The sequence below is a fragment of the Cebidichthys violaceus genome, unplaced genomic scaffold (assembly GCF_023349555.1).
Source record: "Cebidichthys violaceus isolate CVI_PGR_0920_01 unplaced genomic scaffold, fCebVio1.0.p SCAF_12, whole genome shotgun sequence".
In the NCBI taxonomy this organism is placed as follows: Eukaryota; Metazoa; Chordata; class Actinopteri; order Perciformes; family Stichaeidae; genus Cebidichthys; species Cebidichthys violaceus.
In genome coordinates, this window is record NW_027176285.1 from 33,205 (window position 1) to 52,187 (window position 18,983).

At 44.2% G+C, this 18,983-nt stretch overlaps 1 protein-coding gene across 3 annotated transcripts; it reads left to right on the plus strand.

Annotated features, from left to right (window-relative positions):
- Nucleotides 1-17,029, plus strand: ptpa (protein phosphatase 2 phosphatase activator). Of its 3 annotated transcripts, none has more exons than XM_068705665.1 (10): nucleotides 15-122; nucleotides 1,005-1,114; nucleotides 1,524-1,610; nucleotides 3,614-3,739; nucleotides 4,377-4,494; nucleotides 5,434-5,533; nucleotides 5,745-5,869; nucleotides 6,553-6,653; nucleotides 12,457-12,564; nucleotides 16,060-17,029. In XM_068705665.1, exons 1-10 carry the CDS (start codon nucleotides 59-61, stop codon nucleotides 16,132-16,134), a joined length of 1,014 nt encoding a protein of 337 aa, XP_068561766.1. In that variant the 5' UTR covers nucleotides 15-58; the 3' UTR covers nucleotides 16,135-17,029. The 3 variants fall into 3 exon arrangements, with proteins under 3 accessions (XP_068561767.1, XP_068561766.1, XP_068561768.1); XM_068705667.1 differs by lacking the exon at nucleotides 15-122 and adding an exon at nucleotides 192-211; XM_068705666.1 differs by lacking the exons at nucleotides 12,457-12,564; nucleotides 16,060-17,029 and adding an exon at nucleotides 8,709-9,499 and having other exon boundaries at nucleotides 1-122.
- The last annotated feature ends 1,954 nt before the right edge of the window (nucleotides 17,030-18,983 follow it).

Consider the following 18,983-nt stretch of genomic DNA (forward strand, 5'->3'; position numbering starts at 1 on the left):
CTGGGGCGCCGTTTACATGTTGAACAGCGGCGGCAGTAATGCGCCGTGGCGAGTTTAAATGTGTCCAAAACCCACGAAGAAGAGCGTTATCCTCACCATGGCGGAAACAGAGCAGCAGTCAGGTAAAGACACGGCTGGTCGCTATTGCTCAGCTTTACGAGGCGTTGTGTCGCTTCATCTCTCTCGTGTTGAGCTCTGAGGACATGAGCAGGTGCGCCACACTGCCATGTGGGACACTAAGTCGTGGATCCACTTTTCTCTTGATATATGAACCCAGGAGGCATGTTGTCGCTGTCCTCGTGCAAATACATCCCTCACGTTACATTCGGAATAACTTGAGTTGTGTGCTCGTTGTTTACTAGTTTACCACCGTGAAGTCTGTGATGTTTAGAGAGTCATTGTCCAAATCTTAAACACAACTAACGTTTAGTGTAACTAACAGCTGTTAGCTAGCGCGTAGAGACAGTCTGCAGTGTGGCGCACAGCTCTTCACTTATTAAGAACAGCATCACGACAGGTTGTATTTAGAGTTGATGGGTCATGTTATTAAGAACAGCATCACTAGAGGTTGTATTTAGAGTTGATGGGTCACGTTATTAAGAACAGCATCACTAGAGGTTGTATTTAGAGTTGATGGGTCACATTATTCCACACTGAATGGAGACACGTTGTCATTGGGTAGCGTTCCGCTTAAAGGTGTAAGTGCAGCAGAGACAGATTTAATCGTGATTTGTCTAAAAGGAAGCAGATTTCCTGAATTGTAGTCCTTAGTTTGAGTCAAACACCAAAGATACTGGATCCTACATTTCCCATCGTGCAACTTAATGCGTCTTTCGTTAGACCTCCACATCTTTTAAAATCCAGTTTGTAAAATCTACAGTAGACAAAATTAACAACCTCAGGTTGAGTTAATATTGAATTCTCTCCTTTTTGAAAAAGCTAAAGTTAGCTGACAAAAACAATAAGATATCTGAACTGAAATCTGTCTTTTCTTAATTCTTTAGGATCCACTCCTGAGGATGAAGCACATGAAGTCACAGACAGCGTCACCTTCATGGTACCCAAGAAAGAGATCAGCATGGTGCCAGACATGGGCAAGTGGAAGCGATCTCAAGTAGGTTGCTGCATCTGCACGGTGCCAAACCACACCAAGACCATGTAGATCAGTGCGATACTGAGACTGGCTTCCCCTGCACTAAACATGACTCCGTCGTTAAATGAATCTCTTTTAATAATAATGGTTATCATCTGAGATTCTCGGCTTTGTTCACACCTGCAGTTTGTTTGCTGTAGTTGTTTAAAGGGTTTCTTATTTTGAATCCAAGCAAATAATAATGACAACATTGGGAAGCGATTGGAGTTATTCCTTCTTGAAGAGTTTTGTGTGATTATAGTCCATCACAGTGGAACAAAGGCCTAATCTGGATCAACATGCATTAAGTATCACAATCATAGTATTGGTCTTAGTTTTTGTAGCAGTTGGTCTGACTGCTCTTCTTAATCCACGTGTCTCCCTCTTACAGGCGTATGCGGACTACATGGGCTTTGTTCTGACGCTGAATGAAGGTGTGAAGGGAAAGAAGCTCACGTGTGAATATAAAGTGTCAGAGGTATGTTCTCTTTCATATCAGTCGCCTCTACATCTCCACAGATGTGTACTGTTGGGTTAAAGAAGATGTCCATATTATATTGACAGAAACGCATCTGATCTTGATCTGTGTGGTGCAGGTCCTGCAGACCATATTGGTTCAGTGTGTGTGAATGAAGCCAGTCTGCATCAATAGGTTGGACCGGTTCTGAGCAGTAGTGTTAGTGCACTCTGATTATGTTGAGGATTACGCACTCTAGAGTCCAGACAAATCTATTATTGACAGCTTTTAAAACGATGCTTTTTGTCAGTGTTTCCTGCAGCTAATCCAATAAACACACAGTGAGCCCACATGGATCTGACCTGAGACCTGTTTCTCTCTGGTTCATCTACCTGGCTGTTCACTTTCAAATGAAACAAACCTTTGGCTACTTTGTACCCGTTAATGTCCACACCAAGCCAACTGTTGACTAGTGACGAGCTGCTGTCAAACCTCATCCCATCTGTCTAGAACCCTAAGTGAGTGAGAGGGTGAGGTACCTGAGGGTTAGTGGTCAGCATGTCACTTCAGTTGGGACTCTTTCAGTGTGCATGTGGATAATATACGAGTGTTGTTTGATGACAGACTGAACCTACTGTGTCCTTTAAGCCCTCACAGAGCAGAGGCATGATCTGTACCAAACTTGAATTCTAAAACAAAGTCGTACAGAGGTCGTACAGAGCGGAGTGTATGTTTGTAGCTTCAAGCTGCCATGTTGGATGAGCATTATTATTAATGTCATAATAAGTAAAACAGCAACAAGTAGTCCTCTCACCTGAGAGTGTGGAGCTACGGCTGAGGAAACGAGGTGGGATGAGCACACACGGATGCATCCTTATGTCCTTCTTTCCATCTACATTTGCTTGCGTCTGGAGGATGTCGTATGTTCAGTACGTGATGGAGCTGACTTCTCAGGTCCTTCAAGTTTAGTAGCAGTAGTTTGATATTCAATGTGTCCACTTACTAATGGTATCTGGACCTTTCAACCGTGTTTCGTAGGCCACGTCCACACTACTCCATATATAAACTCATATGTTCACTACGTTTACACTGAGCGTCCTCACTACGCCGGAGTTTTCGAGCACCGAAAACGGAGGAGTTTGAAAACATTGTCGAGGACGAATAAGTTTGAAAACGCCAGGTAGCGTCATCATGTGGACGGACGAAAACGGATACGTTTAGAAACGATGACGTAGACGCCCGCGTTCCTGATGAACTGTCTGCTTGAGTTTAAAGAGAAAGATTTTAAGATCTCAAGTATCAAACACGACCTTTCATTATTAAGTCTACTTTATTACTCTGTCCTATTTTTTTAACTAAGCAACCAATCTACTTCCTGTTTACACCGTTGCCCACCATCACGCCCAGTGGACGTGAAGAGTCACATGATATTGGTTTTCAGGCGTGTTCGTCTGGACGGAGATCATTTAGGAAACGGTGTTGAAGCACCGTGTGGACGGAGATCAGGTATTAGTGTGGATGTAGTCTTCATCAGACAACCCTCTGACAGATGTCCGTGACAGTGAGCATGATGGTGGCCCCTCCAGAGTGGAGGACTGGAACCACAGGTGTCACGTTGTGGTGTGGACATGCCGTCACCTTTCTCACGCTCAGGTGTGATGTGTCAGTTCTAAGAAGACGTCTTCCTGTTGTCTGCCAGCACTCACTTCAAACAAACACACTCATCACACATGAAGCTGGGTCTGTGTGTAAGCCGTCAGTCGACTTCACGGTGTCATCTAGTGTTCTGATGGAGCGGCACAGGAGTCATAAGACAGAAGTCAGTGAGAACAACTCTTGATGTTCTGCTACATGGAAACAGTGATCGCTGAGGTTTAACCGTCTGAGGCTCAGCAGAGTGAACAACCCCCCGACTGAGCTGAATACGCTGCTTTATTGTTTGCTCCCCACCATGTGATGATGATGATGATGATAAATAGCCCTTCAAGTGTTGCTGCAGTTACTGTTGTCTTGTTGTGTGACAGACGGTGGAGAAGTTACTAGATCTTTTGGGGACTCTGGATCGATGGATAAACGAGACCCCTCCTGTTGACCAGCCATCTCGCTTTGGTAATAAGGCCTACAGAACCTGGTTCTCCAAACTAGACCAGGTTAGTACGCATGCACGCACATTATTTAACTGAAATTCCAATGTCTGATGCCATGTGGCGCTCAGAGTAGAGAGCGGCAGAAGGCGTTCACTCCTTATTGACGCTGTGCTTTGCTTCAGGCTACAAGCTGCTGGTTCACTCAAATATCATACAAAATATGTTCACTCCAGCAATGGAACCAAAACGTTCCAGAAAGCATGTGGTCCTTGGGCTCAGACGGTGCAGTAGTGTGGCTGCACACGTGATGGGACGATGGCTACAGAGGCTTGATGCTATTTAATGGAATGCTTACTAAAGATCTGAAGGCACCGCAGGTGACTGTTCAGTTAAAGGTGCAGACTCTTCATGAAAACATGCCTAAAGACCCAGTATGTTTTTTGTGTATTTGCCCCCCTTAAAATGTTAGTAATCATTTTGTATTGAAACTGTGCAAAGTTTTCAGAATTAGCGAGCTTAACTTCCTTTGGAAAATGTCGGCATTCTCTGTAAACGTACTGACCCTTTGTAACCATTATCTCGCTCCACACGATCCATACAGCTCTCCCGTGTTTGATTGGACACGCCCTCCATGTCTCAAAGCTGTTCTGCAGGTAGAAGGCGTGCAGCTCACAGGTGATGTGTTTGTGTGTGCGTACAGGAGGCAGAGGCTTTGGTGGCAGCGATGCTCCCGGCCGACAGATGTGCTGCAGCTCCAGAGATAGCTGTCTATCTGAAAGAGTCTGTGGGGAACGCCACCAGGATAGACTATGGAACAGGTGTGTGTGTGTGTGTGTGTGTGTGTGTGTGTGTGTGTGTGTGTGTGTGTGTGTGTGTGTGTGTGTGTGTGTGTGTGTGTGTGTGTGTGTGTGTGTGTGTAGCTCTAATTCTAACTGCAGTTAGGGGACAGTATAAAATGACTAAGGAACCAGAGGAGCCATGTGTTTCCTGTCAGTTCTCCACTATGTACCATCTGATGAAGGCTAATGACCCAAACAATACGTCCAGAAACACATAACATGTTTCAATAAAAAGCAAAGCTTTACTTACAAATGTGCAAGATGTCCTCTGGAGATGAGGGAGAACATGTTTATATGATTTATATCTGATTTTTACCAGATTGGATCTAATGGCCACCTTGCACCTTGTCATCACCCTGGTGGGATCTGTTCCGTCATGTTGACACACGATCATCTAGCTGCTGTGCTGTTTGTTATATCAGACTATAGATATACTACAAGGACATCAGGAGGTGCTGTTGTGTCAAAAATATTCCTGATTCAGAGCTTTATGATGGCAGCGGGGATTTAGCCCTACAGACGTGAAGAAACACTAGACCAGCTCAAAGACTTTGAGTTAACACGTGGCTTTGAAGTGTTTTTAAATGCCATATGTGTAACTGCATTGAAAACAAGGTTGTAATAATGTGTGGAGAAGGAGAGTCGTTCACTAAAGAGGACATGCGGACAAAAGGTAGATATGTTGAGCAGAAGAAAAAGCAGCGGTGGTCTATAAACTACAAGTAACAAAACCCAATTCAGAGTAGAAGTACGTCGCAAAGTACTAACTGAAAGCAGATGTAGTAGCTTGATGACATTGTCAGGTTTTGTTCATCACAGTACGGTCAAATGAAGACAGGTGGTGAGTTGAAGCACGAGGGGACTGCACACAGCTGCTGATCCTGTCTGAACGTCTGGGACGTGTGTTTATCTTCTCAGGTCATGAAGCTGCCTTCGCTGCGTTCCTCTGCTGCCTATGCAAGGTTGGAGCTCTCCGGTCAGATGATCAGCTGGCTATCGTTTTCATGGTGTTCAACAGGTGAGCTGGTCCTGCTGCGCTCAGCACTGTACGTAGGTTAGGTTGGATTAGGTTAAGTGATGACTCTAAATGTCCTGTAGGTGTGAATGTGAGCGTGAATGGTCGTCTCTATGCGTCGGCCCGTGATAGTCTGGAGACCTGTCCAGGTGAACCATGCCTCTGATCAGTCTCTTTTGGGACCCTACAGTGAGAGTACCGTTTGTTTCTGCAGGTATCTGGAAGTGATGCGGAAGCTCCAAAAGACCTACAGGATGGAGCCAGCTGGGAGCCAAGGTGTATGGGGACTAGATGACTTCCAGTTTCTGCCCTTCATTTGGGGAAGCTCCCAGTTTGTAGGTAAGAGTCTCACCACAGCAGCTCACTTACAACTTGTGAGAGTGTGAGAGTGAGGGTGTGTGAGTGAGAGACACAGTCAGTCAGTCATGAAGCTGATGATAATCTGTCAGCTATCCTTCATAGGAATCTTGCTGGTTGCTCTCAAATTGTATCTCTCAGCATGCTGTTCATTACGTTCCCCTCTGAAACACCAGAGGGCGTACTATCAACATGTACCGTGAAGAAGACCAGGAGCCGGCTAAACACCTTGAACCAACCACCAGTTATCTGTGAACTCGTATCTCATATTCATGGACTACTTTATTTCTTTATACAAGTCAAGTATTAAATCAATTCTGAAGAAACAAAGAGATCCTAAATATCAACTCGGATGTAGATTTTAGACCTAAACTAATGGCCGTTCTTTGACATGTTGACAGGACTGTGTGTGTGTACATGTTGTGTTCATCCTGTGTGTGTGTGTGTGTGTGTGTGTGTGTGTGTGTGTGTGTGTGTGTGTGTGTGTGTGTGTGTGTGTGTGTGTGTGTGTGTGTGTGTGTGTGTGTGTGTGTGTGTGTGTGTGTACATGTTGTGTTGTGTATGTTGTGTTGTGTATGTTGTGGGGGCCTTGATCTCAGGTAATGGAAGGTAACAGGTAACACCTGGTGGTGAATGTGTGCACTTACAGCTCATTCTCCCTTCAGATCACCCAACACTAGAGCCCCGGCACTTCATCGATGAGAGGGTGGTGAACGAGCACCACCAGGACTTCATGTTTCTGGAGTGCATCAAGTTCATAAATGAGGTGGGCAAATGAAACTCACTCAATATTTGATTTATTTTGATATCTGCTCTGATTACGGTTCAATAACAGGAACACATGTCAGTGTAACCCAACACAAAGGGACGCTGTTCATCCTCCTGCTGATGCTGCTGACGCTGGTTGAACAGTGTCAACTCTCTGAATATAAGCTTGACTCTAGTGGTGACATTCGGCTCGATTGGGTTAGAAATAACTAGTCAATGGTTGGTATTAACAATAGATCACATGACTAACATCAAAGTGACTTATCACATGTGCTTTTAGAACATTAGAGTTCGTTGTGGGTCAGTCTTCGTACTCTCGTCACGTCGTTTCCTGCAGCAGCAGCTGTTTTCAGTGTAAGGTGTCCTCTTATTCTGCCGCTCGGCACTAAAGGGCACAAAGAAGAGCTAGCAACCAGCTGCTGAACTGTTCACTGTGAGGTGCATAAGAAATACCTTTTCTGTCATTTGGGTGAACTGACCTAAACATAAAATGAATGATTCCAATTTGTATTGTCAGAGCAAAAACCCCGGGAGCCCAAGCTCTGTGGATTATCTTGAGACGGATCCAGGAGAATCCACGGGTGAAAACTCGCTCGTATAGTAGACGCCCAGGTAGCCTGATGGGTCAGGCGCATGCCACATAGCCACAACATGCACTGCCCCTCTGCCCTGCTGACTGTCAAATAACAGCAAAAGGAATTGAGAAACTGTCTTGAATTGAGACTTTGCAGTAACTCAGCTGTTGGTTTTGTTGGAGGCCTCGTCATCAGTTCATCCCTGCTGTGTTATATGAGTACTGCTCTCTAGTGGACGTTGCCTCACTGTGTGGTTGAACTCTGACAAATCCTTTTTTTTTTTTTCTTGCTGTATCCTATCACTGTGTACCTTCTAGATTACCAGTAAGATATGCTATGTTAATACATATTCAGAATGTACTTCCTTTAAGGAGACGTTGTACTGATTTAGCTGTTATTAGTCCGGCTCGGCTTCGTCCAGGAAGAGGAAGATGGATTGTGTTGGTGGAGAGCCAGAGCAGGAACCAATGGCTTTGTTTTTGGTTTGGAAAGGAAAAGGAGGGGAGGGAAGTAGAGGAGGGCGTTGTTGGAGCAGCTACATCCTTTGCCTCCTTCCCACTCAGAAGCACCATTGCGTTCCCCCCTCTTCCTCCTCCTCTTCCTCCTCCTCTCGGCCGTCAAAGGTCATGAAAGGATGCTGCTGTTGTGTCAAGAAGGGAAGAAGGTTCTCCGTTAGCCAGTTTTCATTTATGTACTCGTCCTATTTTAGAACGGTTTTCGAGCTAAAAGACGATGAACAGAAAATGAACCTGTATGTATTTTGATAATCGGTCGATTGTTGGTCATTTAGCTTTTATAAATACTAAACCTTCTCTGGTTCCAGCGTCAGAGGACCATGTGTTTTGTATCATTCTAAACTGAATATCTTTGGGTTTGGGACTGTCGACGACACAAACGACAGAAGTCATCGCGTTACAGGTATGAGGGAAGGGAGGACTCCCAGCATGCACCGGGGCAGTAGCTTCATGGATAGAAGTCTCATTGTTTGGGTGTTCTTGTGTTGTCAGAGTCACTTTTGTTCACAATGTTTCTACTCTTACAATCAGCTGATTAGGGGCGACTGTGGCTCAGTGTAGAGCAGGGTCGTCCTTCAATCAGAGGATCGGCGGTTCAATCCCTGACTCCGCTAGTCCATGTCCATGTGTCCTTGAGCAAGACACTAAACCCCAAATTGCTTCCATGAATGAGTGTGAATGTTAGTTAGAGTCCTGATGGACAGGTAGCACCCTGCATAGTAGCCCCAGTCATCAGAGTATGAATGGGTGAATGATGACCTGTAGTGTTGAAGAGCTTTGAGTGGTCAGAAGACTAGAAAAGAGTCAATTTACCATTTACTGTCACTCTGATTTTAACTTCTGTAGATTATAAAACTTGAATGAAGTGTTTCAATCCAAGTGTATGTACAATCCATAGCTACAAGTACTCAACATATAGCTTACTGCTGAAAGGATAAAGTCTCATTGTGACGTGTTCCGTAGTGTTTCCACAGTACTGGGTCGGTCCTCGGTAGCGGGGTTGACTACGGCCTCCTGCCCTCAGCTGTGTCCCTCATGTGGGTCTGTGCTGGAGATGAACCACTTTCCCTTGAAGGGCTGTGCAGAGGATGAAACGCACACCGGGCCAGCGTGGCTGCTCAACCGCCTCCTTCTAATGGATCCCCTAAGAGATCAATGCCTCCACTGAACTTTGTTCATAGTGTCCTCAAGTATATTTACCTTCTCAACAACCTACATGTCTTCTTCTTCTTTACATTTTTCATCTAGAAAACAGTGAAAGAGTTTAAGACAAAGTGCAGGTAGAGGCTCGTTGAGGTTGTGACTGTTCTCAGTGTTTAGTTGGTGAGCTGCTGTAGCTGGTGAGCTCATCACTGACAAGTGCTGGTCGGTCTCAGTGGATTCCCTCTAGCCTTCTGTTGGGCTCCATGGTAGTGTAGCGGCTAGCAGTGTCACCTCAAAGCAACGGGGTTCCATTCCCGGGCCACCCGGCCCCCTTCTCCCGCTTCCTCCCAAAGACCGTAGACCATTGCAAGGTTTTTAACTATGGGCAACAATACTAAGGCTCAATAGTTCATACCGTTTAACGGTCACTGTTAGAATTGACTTGTTTGGTAAGTGAAACAGAATAAACAAGACGCTCTTTCATCTATTTCTGGTCTCATTGTGTACTGTTGCTCAGACAGACCTGAGTATTCAACACTCCACATGTACAAGTATTTCCCTCCTATTCACACATGTTGACGTGTGTGTGTGTGTGTGTGTGTGTGTGTGTGTGTGTGTGTGTGTGTGTGTGTGTGTGTGTGTGTGTGTGTGTGTGTGTGTGTGTGTGTGTGTGTGTGTGTGTGTGTGTGTGTGTGTCGTTCTAAACATGAGTCACTTCCTTCCCCACATGCTGCTGTGAATCACTCCTTCCTCCAGGGAGTACGGTCTGTCTCCTCCCCCCTCATGCCCCTCCCCCATGTGTTCTCAGGCGAGGCCCTGGAAAGTGTCTCGAGCAGTCGGTGTGGCGGGGGGATGGAAAAAGGAGGGGGTTATTAAAGTGATGCCCCAGGGTTTGGGTTTGGATACCCCTGCCTCTTGGGAAAAATGGTGGGAAAACATGTCTGTAAGCCAACACTCTCCAGAATGTATTATTTTTATATTAGGTGTTTGCTGGAACAAGCATTCTGCTCTGCAAATTGAAAGCAGAGAAGTCGGTGTGAGAAGAAAGCAAAGTAATCATGTTTCCATGCTGAGATTGAGGAAAGCAGTCGGCCCGTTGTTTTTAGTCACACATTCGTCTTGCTGTGACTTTTGTCTTCCATCTTCATATCATCTTCAGAAGAACAAACCTAAACATGATTCAGAAGCTGAACAGTTCTATACGCAGAAACCGTACCGAGTATGACCAAGTTCAACATGCTCATAGATCACTTTAGTTTTATTTCCAAACGTGGACAGTGGGTGCACTATTGGATTCTGGTGAATGCAGCTTTAAAGTTACAATCAAGAGGCAGACAGCAGCAATGTCCACAGGGACAAAGGTCAATGCAGTGAATGGATGTCCCCATTTAGATCAAAGATGATATGAGATCGTTGATAAAGTAAAGACAATGTATGTACATAGTGTCTATTATTACAAAACCTAGAATTTCTGGTTTGTCTGTAAAGTGCTGCCTGCTTCACCTGAACCGATGAGAGCTGTGATCGTGCTCTGTTTGTCACTGTCGCATACAAGTACTGATGTAAACAGTAAACTGATGTGTGTATAGATAGATAGATAGATAGATAGATAGATAGATAGATAGATAGATAGATAGATATCATCATTTGAAGCTTGTTGTGATCTTCCCTGGACCTTTGGATTCCTTACTGTACGCGGTAGGATCTGTCCCTGTTGACGTCCTTCAATATCATTATCCTCACATTCTCTTCCTCAACAAGTCGTTCCTTTTAAGAACTACAGAAATCAGACTTGGATATAAAAAGCTCGTCATTTAGAAAAGCAGCTTCAGTCAGCTTGGTTTCAGTCCTTTCCGGTGGATTCCACTGGTGACCCGTTTCCTGTGTAACAAAGAATGAAGTTGTCCGTAAAAACAAAAACCACTCCTGCAACATAAGCCACTTCTTCACTGTCCATCAAGAAACTCTGTGTTCCAAAACGTTTTGCCGAAACGTGTCCTTCTCTGCCATGAGAATGGGTCGTCATCAGGACCCGTTCTAACTGACCCAACTCAGGCTACGTCCACACTGCTAACGAAAACGATCCCCGTCCACACGGCACTTCTAAATGATCTCCGTCCAGACGAACACGTCTGAAAACCAATATCACGTGACTCTTCACGTCCACTGGGCGTGATGGTGGGTGACGGTGTAAACAGAAGTAGATTGGTTGCTTAGTTTAAAAAAAATAGGACAGAGTAATAAAGTAGACTTAATAATGAAAGGTCGTGTTTGATACTTAAAATCAAATCAAATCTTAAAATCTTCCTCTATGAACTCAAACAGACACAATTCATGGAAAGTTTTAGAAGTTTTATTTTCAGACTTGGTTACAGCGCTGTGGGTCTGTCTCCATCTCTCTCTCTCACATCACATTTACTTTAAAATCAACACTTACACATAAAGTTTACTAGATTATGGATCATAAATGTGGTCGACACTCGTCTCTCACTCGTTCTCTCGGTTTCCTTGTTTCTGTTCTCTCTCGTAGCTCTGCTGGAGGCTGAAGTCTGTCCTACTGGAGAGCATTACTGCTTTTGTTCCTCTATAGTTTATGTGTGTGGACTTCACAATAGTTGTGCAGAACAAAATGAGCATGAATAAGGAAAGTCCTCCGTTTTGTGTCCATCACCCTCCCTAAAGCCGCTAACCGTGACTTCAGACGTCTCTGTAGGTCTGATACCTCCGCTGGTCACGCCGCTCACTGATCGCTCCATTAACAGCTGCTTCCTCCGTAATAATGCAGACTTTAACTGAACAACAGCTGCTAGTAAAGACAACAAGGTCAGCAACACCTGTAATCAGCTGTCATGTTAAATTAACCTGGTAGTCGATCGGTAATCAATATTGTTGTTTATGATTTCCGGTCACGTGATATAGGTGTGACGAATCAGGGAAGGACACGTCATGACTGCTAAGAACCAATCAAGTAGTGAACTACGTCATTGTCTACATCATCGTTTTTAAACTTATCCGTTTTCAAGCGTCCGCACGAAGACACAACCCTGGAGTTTTCAAACTTATCCGTCCTCTGGAGCGTTTTCAAACTCCTCCGTTTTCAGTGCTCAAAAACACCAGCGTAGTGAGGTCGCTCAGTGTAAACGTAGTGAACATACGAGTTTTAATAAGTAGTGTGGACAAAACTTTTAAAAGCCGCTTTTCCGGCCTACGGTTTCTGTGAAAACATTTTAATGATGGATTCTAGAAGACTAAAAGGAAGGTTTAAAAGCTATCCTGTTCAAATCAATGAAACCTTGTGGTGCAATAAAATGAAACGATATAACCTTAAGAGAATAACTATAAATTATATACTGCATTGATGGTAATCAAAGGTTGAAGTTAGAATGTTATTAGGCATCATTTTGTGACTGTGTGCTTATGTTAAAACTCTAAATGAATATGATTCATTTCATTGTCATCCTTCACCATAATCAACAGTGTTTCTCTTTGTACTACACTGTTTGATAAAGTGAGGATTAGTTGCACCAAAGGGGTCTCACTTGGGTCTGGGTCTTTCTCTGTTCTGTAGATGAAGACCGGACCGTTTGCCGAACACTCCAACCAGCTGTGGAACATCAGTGCTGTTCCTTCCTGGTCCAAAGTCAACCAGGGCCTGATCCGAATGTACAAGGCCGAGGTATGCTCGCTTTGTTCTCTCTCGTGGTCGCTGCTCAGTCCAGTCCTTCAGCGATGTATCGGTCTGCTGGTGGAGGAAGAGTTCATGCAGGATCATTGGTGGTAGTCTGGGTTGACCCCAAACTAAAACATTTAGTGATTAGAAGATAAATTACGACTTGCATAGAAAACCACCAAATTTGAACTGCATAGATAAATAAATACAAAAGATGCTTTGCTAATTCTATAATTTGCACTATATAGCTAGTAATAATGTTAAAAGTAAACGGAGATTGACCTGATGCTGCAGCTGGATGAAAAGCTGGAAGATCAACAGTCTGTGGGATTCATCCTCTTGGAAACATGAAGTTTGTATTTAAGCTAGCGTGGTGACGCTAGGGAGGAATGAATCCCACTGACTCTGGTGATCCCCTGACTGATCAGTTGTTATTTGTGGATGTTAATTCCAACTTCTGGATGGATTGCCATGATGTTAGGTACAGACATTCCATTGTCCTCAGCAGATGAATATGACATGACTGATGAAAACGTTGGTGCTTCTCTCACAATTCCTTCAGCACCATCACACGGTGACACATTTCATTTGTCCAATACTTTGGTTTACAACTTTAAACATCAATACGTTAGCGTTGTCACTTTAGGCATGTTAGCATGCTGATGTTAGCATTTGGTTCAAAGCACTGCTGAAAGCCGACTGCTACCGGGTTCCTTGGGAGTTCCTAAGGCTGCATTCACCCCAAATTAGGCGTTATTTAGGCGACAATTATCTCAGGGTTCTGCTGTGGTGTGAGAGTTCCACTTAAATGGCCCAGTTGTGTGACGTCATTGTACTAGTAAGCCGGGTCCTACGCGTAATCTGTCCATGCACACAGATGTGATGAGATGTGTGTCTCTGAGTGACATGTGAACGAAACACAATAACATTACACTCCACTGTGTTTGTCATTTACGCTGCTCTTCTGCTTGTGGCTGTCTTGTGGTCCGATTGGCGCTTACGTTACTGACCAATGCAGCGTGACGTCTGGTTGCGTTCCTCCAGAAGTTGATTTTGTTTAAACGTTTCAGGGATTTTTTCGGCATTCCCTGCAGCCTCCACCCTAACCTACCCACATGCAAATGAATGGGAAGACTGGCGTTTCTGCCACAATGTCTGATTTGGTGTGAATGCAGCCTAACAGTAGTAGAGGAGAGAGCCAGGAAAGGGTTAATAAAGGAATGGACAGAATGGAATTGTGTGTGTGTGTGTGTGTGTGTGTGTGTGTGTGTGTGGGTGGGGGGCGGTTGGGGGGATGTCTAAGCCCGTTCTCCCCGCCTGCATGCCCACATCCTGTGTTTTCCAGAGCAGCCTGTGAGCCTTCCCGAAGAGCTGAGGGGCCAAGCTGTCTGCCTCCCCCTTCCCCTCCCCCTCCTCCTCCTCCTTTGCCGTTCCCTTCATTAAATTCTCCCCTCCCTGTCCCGACCTTCCTCCGAGCCTGGAGCAACCATCAGCAGACTTGCATTCCTCACTCCCTTTTCCTGGCCCCACACAGGGTTTCTGCAGAGAGTTGTACTCGACTTAGAGCAGAATCCACCATTTTCTGTGTGAGAGGAGGCAGTTCTGGGGGCTCGTTGCCTGTTCAGAACATAAACTGATTGCGTGAAATGACACATGCTCAGGGAAACAATGCTGGATGCTCTTGGACTGTTAGCTTGACTTGAATGGACATAATTACACAGGATGTCTTGTCCATACATGAGAAGAAGATTAGCCACCCAGCTCTCCTCTGCATATGTAGGCCCCTACTAGTGTGTTCCTACCAGTCATGTTTAAGTTCCTTCTTCTTCTCCTTCTCCAGGCGGACATTGGATTCAGTTCAATTCAATGTACTACACAAATCTACACGCACAGACTTGCTTGAGATGGATAATTCATCCCTGTGAACATCATATTAGATTTATTGTTGTCTCAACAAGTTCATTTACACAGTGGAGAGAAATGAATGAAATCCAGACATTAACACACTTAACAGATAAGGCTGGTGTTATTCTCTGTTTTCCTCTTTGTTAAATCTTTTGAAAGGGAACATGCAAACGTGACACAAGGCTCATTGGTGGGTTGTTAATGTTTTTTGGACAACAATGGAGCTCTATGGCACAGAGGAAGACGATTTATCCACACTCAATACTTGTTGGTGGATACAGTCAGTGATGGTTTGGGTCTGCTCGTGGGGTTTGTTGATGGTAAAAAAAAAAGCGTAGACTATCTCAGACTTATCCTTTCAACACTTTGGTGTGCTGTAGAAAACAGTGTGTGGTTCGATGGTAACGAAGACTAAAGTGTACAGAAACAAATGACTATGGATCGAGTTAGGTTATCAGTGGGTTTGCCTTCACTTGTTTTCGGCTATTTTGATTGAATCTATGTTAATGCATTTTATTGGGATAGTTTATCCGTGATCCATGACACATGTCCATGGATTGAATATGTTTAGACCAAAGTTCTCTGAGGCATGTGTTTCCACCCCAGTTCTGTCCAGATCATGACTGATAGTGTCACTGCACAGACAGACTGAGCACAAGAGTTCAATTCCACTGTGCTCCCCCTGAACAGCCTCCCAACCCCCACTGCAGACACCCACCACCCCCACCGCTGCTCCCCAAAACTGGGTCCATGTCAGTACACACTAAGGGCTTCCTCTGGGCTGAGCCACAGCCATTTTGAACATGTTCAAATTGAAAGGCCAGTGGTAAGAGTTAACAGCAACACTTGTTGTTGATGTTGACCCTCTGCAGTTGGGCCTCACTGGACCCCTGTCTATCCTTGTCTGTTTAAAAGACAAGGACGTTTCCTGTCACTAAACCTCAAGCAATGGAAAGTCAGATGCTGCTACAACTTCCACAACTGCTTGTATCAGCTCATCTTGGGGACCAACTTGAATGATGAATGGTAGGGGTGGTAATCACCAGAGCCCCCACGATACAATATTATCACGATACTTTAGTCACTATGTGAATATGGTTAAGACACTTAACCCCAAATTGCTCCTGTATGCTGTGCATGCGGTGGATGAGTGGGTATGTATGATTAGAGTCCTGATGAGCAGGTGGATACCTTGCATGGTAGCCCCTGTCATCAGTGTATAAATGGGTGTGAATGGGTGAATGATGTCATGTTAAAGCGCTTTGAGTGGTCGGATGACTCAAAGTGCTGTACAAGCACAGTCTATTTACCATTTACTCCCATTTAACCCTTCGTATTAAGAACACCCAGCTTTACTGCTTTGTCTACGTTACTGAAAAAACCTTCGATAAGAATTCTGCACAATGTTACCAGCTGTCTGTGATCATCTTTGATGCACTGCAGTATGATAATGAACAGTAAGTTGAACTTTCCTTGAAAGTACTAAAGAAACAGACAGATGCAGTACTAGAATGATGACTTCATCAGTACTGCACTTTGTTTGAAGCATGCTGTCTGGTGTTGGTGAAGCAGCCCTCTTCCTTTCTCTCTTTTCAGTGTATGGAGAAGTTCCCTGTGATCCAGCACTTCAAATTCGGTAGCCTGCTGTCCATCCAGCCAGGGAAGCCTTGACGCTCAGGCTGCGCACACAATGGAAAGACCAAAATCCCAACAGTTTTCCCTTCCTCTGGCATCTTCACGTGCAAATAAAACGGTAGCAAAAACCAACCACATGTAGTTTGACACACGGTTTCACACACGTGCACGCATGTGGTCATGAAAGCTTGTCGGCCATCCATAACTTTAATGCAGAGCATGTTGTGGATGACCTTTTATGATTTAGAAACATCTTTTCTAAATATTTTTTTTGTTTTATTTATATGGATGGAGTTTAAATCGGGTTCCTTTTCTGAGGATGGAGGGATTCTTTTGTGTTCTTTTTTTTAAGTCTATTCATTGATGTTTGAGTTTCCCTCAGAAGTGTGGCTCCTCATGAGCAGACTGTTGACTTCTTTAAACTCTTTTGTCATAGATTATTTTTCAACTTTAGAGATTTTCTTGGTTTTGCTTTTAAGGCCAAATGTTTTATTTTAATGCAAATGTATTAACATTTTGATTGCCCAGTTCATCCCAACATGTAAGTCACATTAATAATTTGCTAAGAAATGTGTGTTTGAGTGTTTTTTCCACAGTTCAATGTCTTGCTCAATGAGGAAAAAGTAAAGGATTAGGTTTTCAAAGCTTCTGTAACGGCTCATCCTAAGTGTAATGTTCAGAGTTTAGTCAGCTTGGTCACAATCTTTGCATGAAAGCGCTCTTTAATTTTCCCCTCCAGTCTGTCCACTTCGACCCAGGTGAAGCCTTGTACTTTCTTACCCTGGGTTTTAAATGAGTGTTAAATTCTGCATGTGAAATACAATTGGCACATTTTAAAGAACATTGCATTTGTTTTTAATGTAATAACAAACACTGTTTTTGTCATTACATTGACCTGTCAAACCTGATTTAATAAATTTCTCATCTTTTATCTGTTGACTCCACCGTGAATGTCCTTGATGCTACGTTGAAGCTATCACGTGTTCAGTTTGAAAGTGTCCCACGCTAACACCCCCGATGCTCCCTGCTGATTTGAAAAGTACTTAGATCGCATAAAGATTCTGCACATAATGACTTTAAGTCAGAAATAGATCTGATGATGTCTCTTCATCCTCTCTCTGAATCACATGTAGCAGGCTTTATTTTTGGGTGAACATCGTTTTTTGCTTGAATCCTGAAAGAGGACCCAGAACAATCGGACAACATTAAGAGTAGCCTACCGCTACAACCGCTGAGCACCGAACGGTTTGACATGAAGTTAACTGCAACAAAACGTCTCTAAAGCAAAGCCGTCCATGGCTGATGTGAGAGAATACTGCAGCCTGTAGGTGACGTTCCACTGCCAGGTGTTCTAACAGAGGATCATAGACAGACCTCATCAGGTTGTCTTTGTTTTATTTGAGTTAAATATGTATTATTCAAATTCATAATGATTTCAGGTCAAATTAGTGCTTTTTGCTCTTGATTTTCATGTTTACGTGGATGAGAAAATTGGGGAATGACAGAAATTCTTTAAAATAGTGAATTTTAAAACCTCGTACCTGCCTCTTAAGAGCCGGTCTCTGTGTTCCAGTGTTTCCACTGTTATATGGGAATAGTCTGGTTTCCTTGTGAACCAGAGATGAACCCAGCGGTGAGGCAGATGGATTCTGAGATGAGAGGAGAAAGTGTTGAATATTGCATGAGTCAGGACACTTTACACTACTCCTTCATGTGAGGGATGGTTCTGTAGATTTGTATGTGGTAACCAGGAGTAGGGGAACTCCGATTCATGTCAAACTTCTGATTCTAAAACATGCAACAGTCCGTTTTTTACTTGGGAGAAGGACTGGGCTGGAATTCCCCTTACGTACAGGATGTTGGACTGCAGTGGAGAGCTGGAATTAAGCACAGCAGGCCAAAGGCGACTGAGGGACTTTGTGCAAATGTTGTGGAGTAGAGCAGCAGCTGTGTCTCCTTCCAGATGAAGCCTCTGCTGTACGACGCAGGTGTGTGCTTCACAGGAGAATGACGTCTTCAGACGAGATGCTGACGGAATGAAAGCGCTGGTGTATTGAGCCAGTCCTCTTCACGCCACAAAGTCTGACAGTCATCAGGTCGTATTCACCAGGTCTGTGTTCAGTCCCTATAGATCATAGGAGCTGGTGCATTGAAGAAGACACCATGCAGAGTGGAATCCAGACATAACCTCCGCTGTCTGACGCTCAACGCGCTGTGAAACCAGCAGCCTGCTCTCAACATCCTCTAAAAATCAATATGGTGCGTTCTCACCAGCCAACTGCCCAACCGCACTTCTTGTGCTGTCATGGCGGGGCTAGCTTGGAAGTCAGTCTGCAACTGTTGAAGTGCAGAAGAAGCTGGAATAATTCATCAGAACAACACGTTGGGTGTGCACATGAGCAGGGTGCCGTTACTTTACAACAACCTGATGCTGGTTGTACACTCTGTACCCAGCGGGTCTGCAGTGTAACTGTGGCTCGACGGTGACATCATCGCTCCAGTTAGAGGCTGCTGCCTTCAGTGTAGAACCACCAACTGTCATGACAGACTTCACTCTGCCTGGATGGCTTTAACGCATCACAATTATCAATGTGTAGAAGAAAGTTATTAACTAAATGACACTCATAACCCAAATAACTTGTGTTTCTGTCCATGCAGCTGTAACAGCATGTCCTCTCTAAACCACCAAACACCATACAGAGATAAGTGATTAATCACAACATTTAGGTTGGCGGGTATGATAATCATACTTATTTATCACTGAGCATGATTAGTGATTCTTTCATTCATGCAGACTTTTAAAAAAGTGCTGAAATACTTCATCTTTAAATGCTTTAAAGGTTTGGCTGCAGAACTTTTTAAACAAAGTTCCTGGAGTTGAGGGG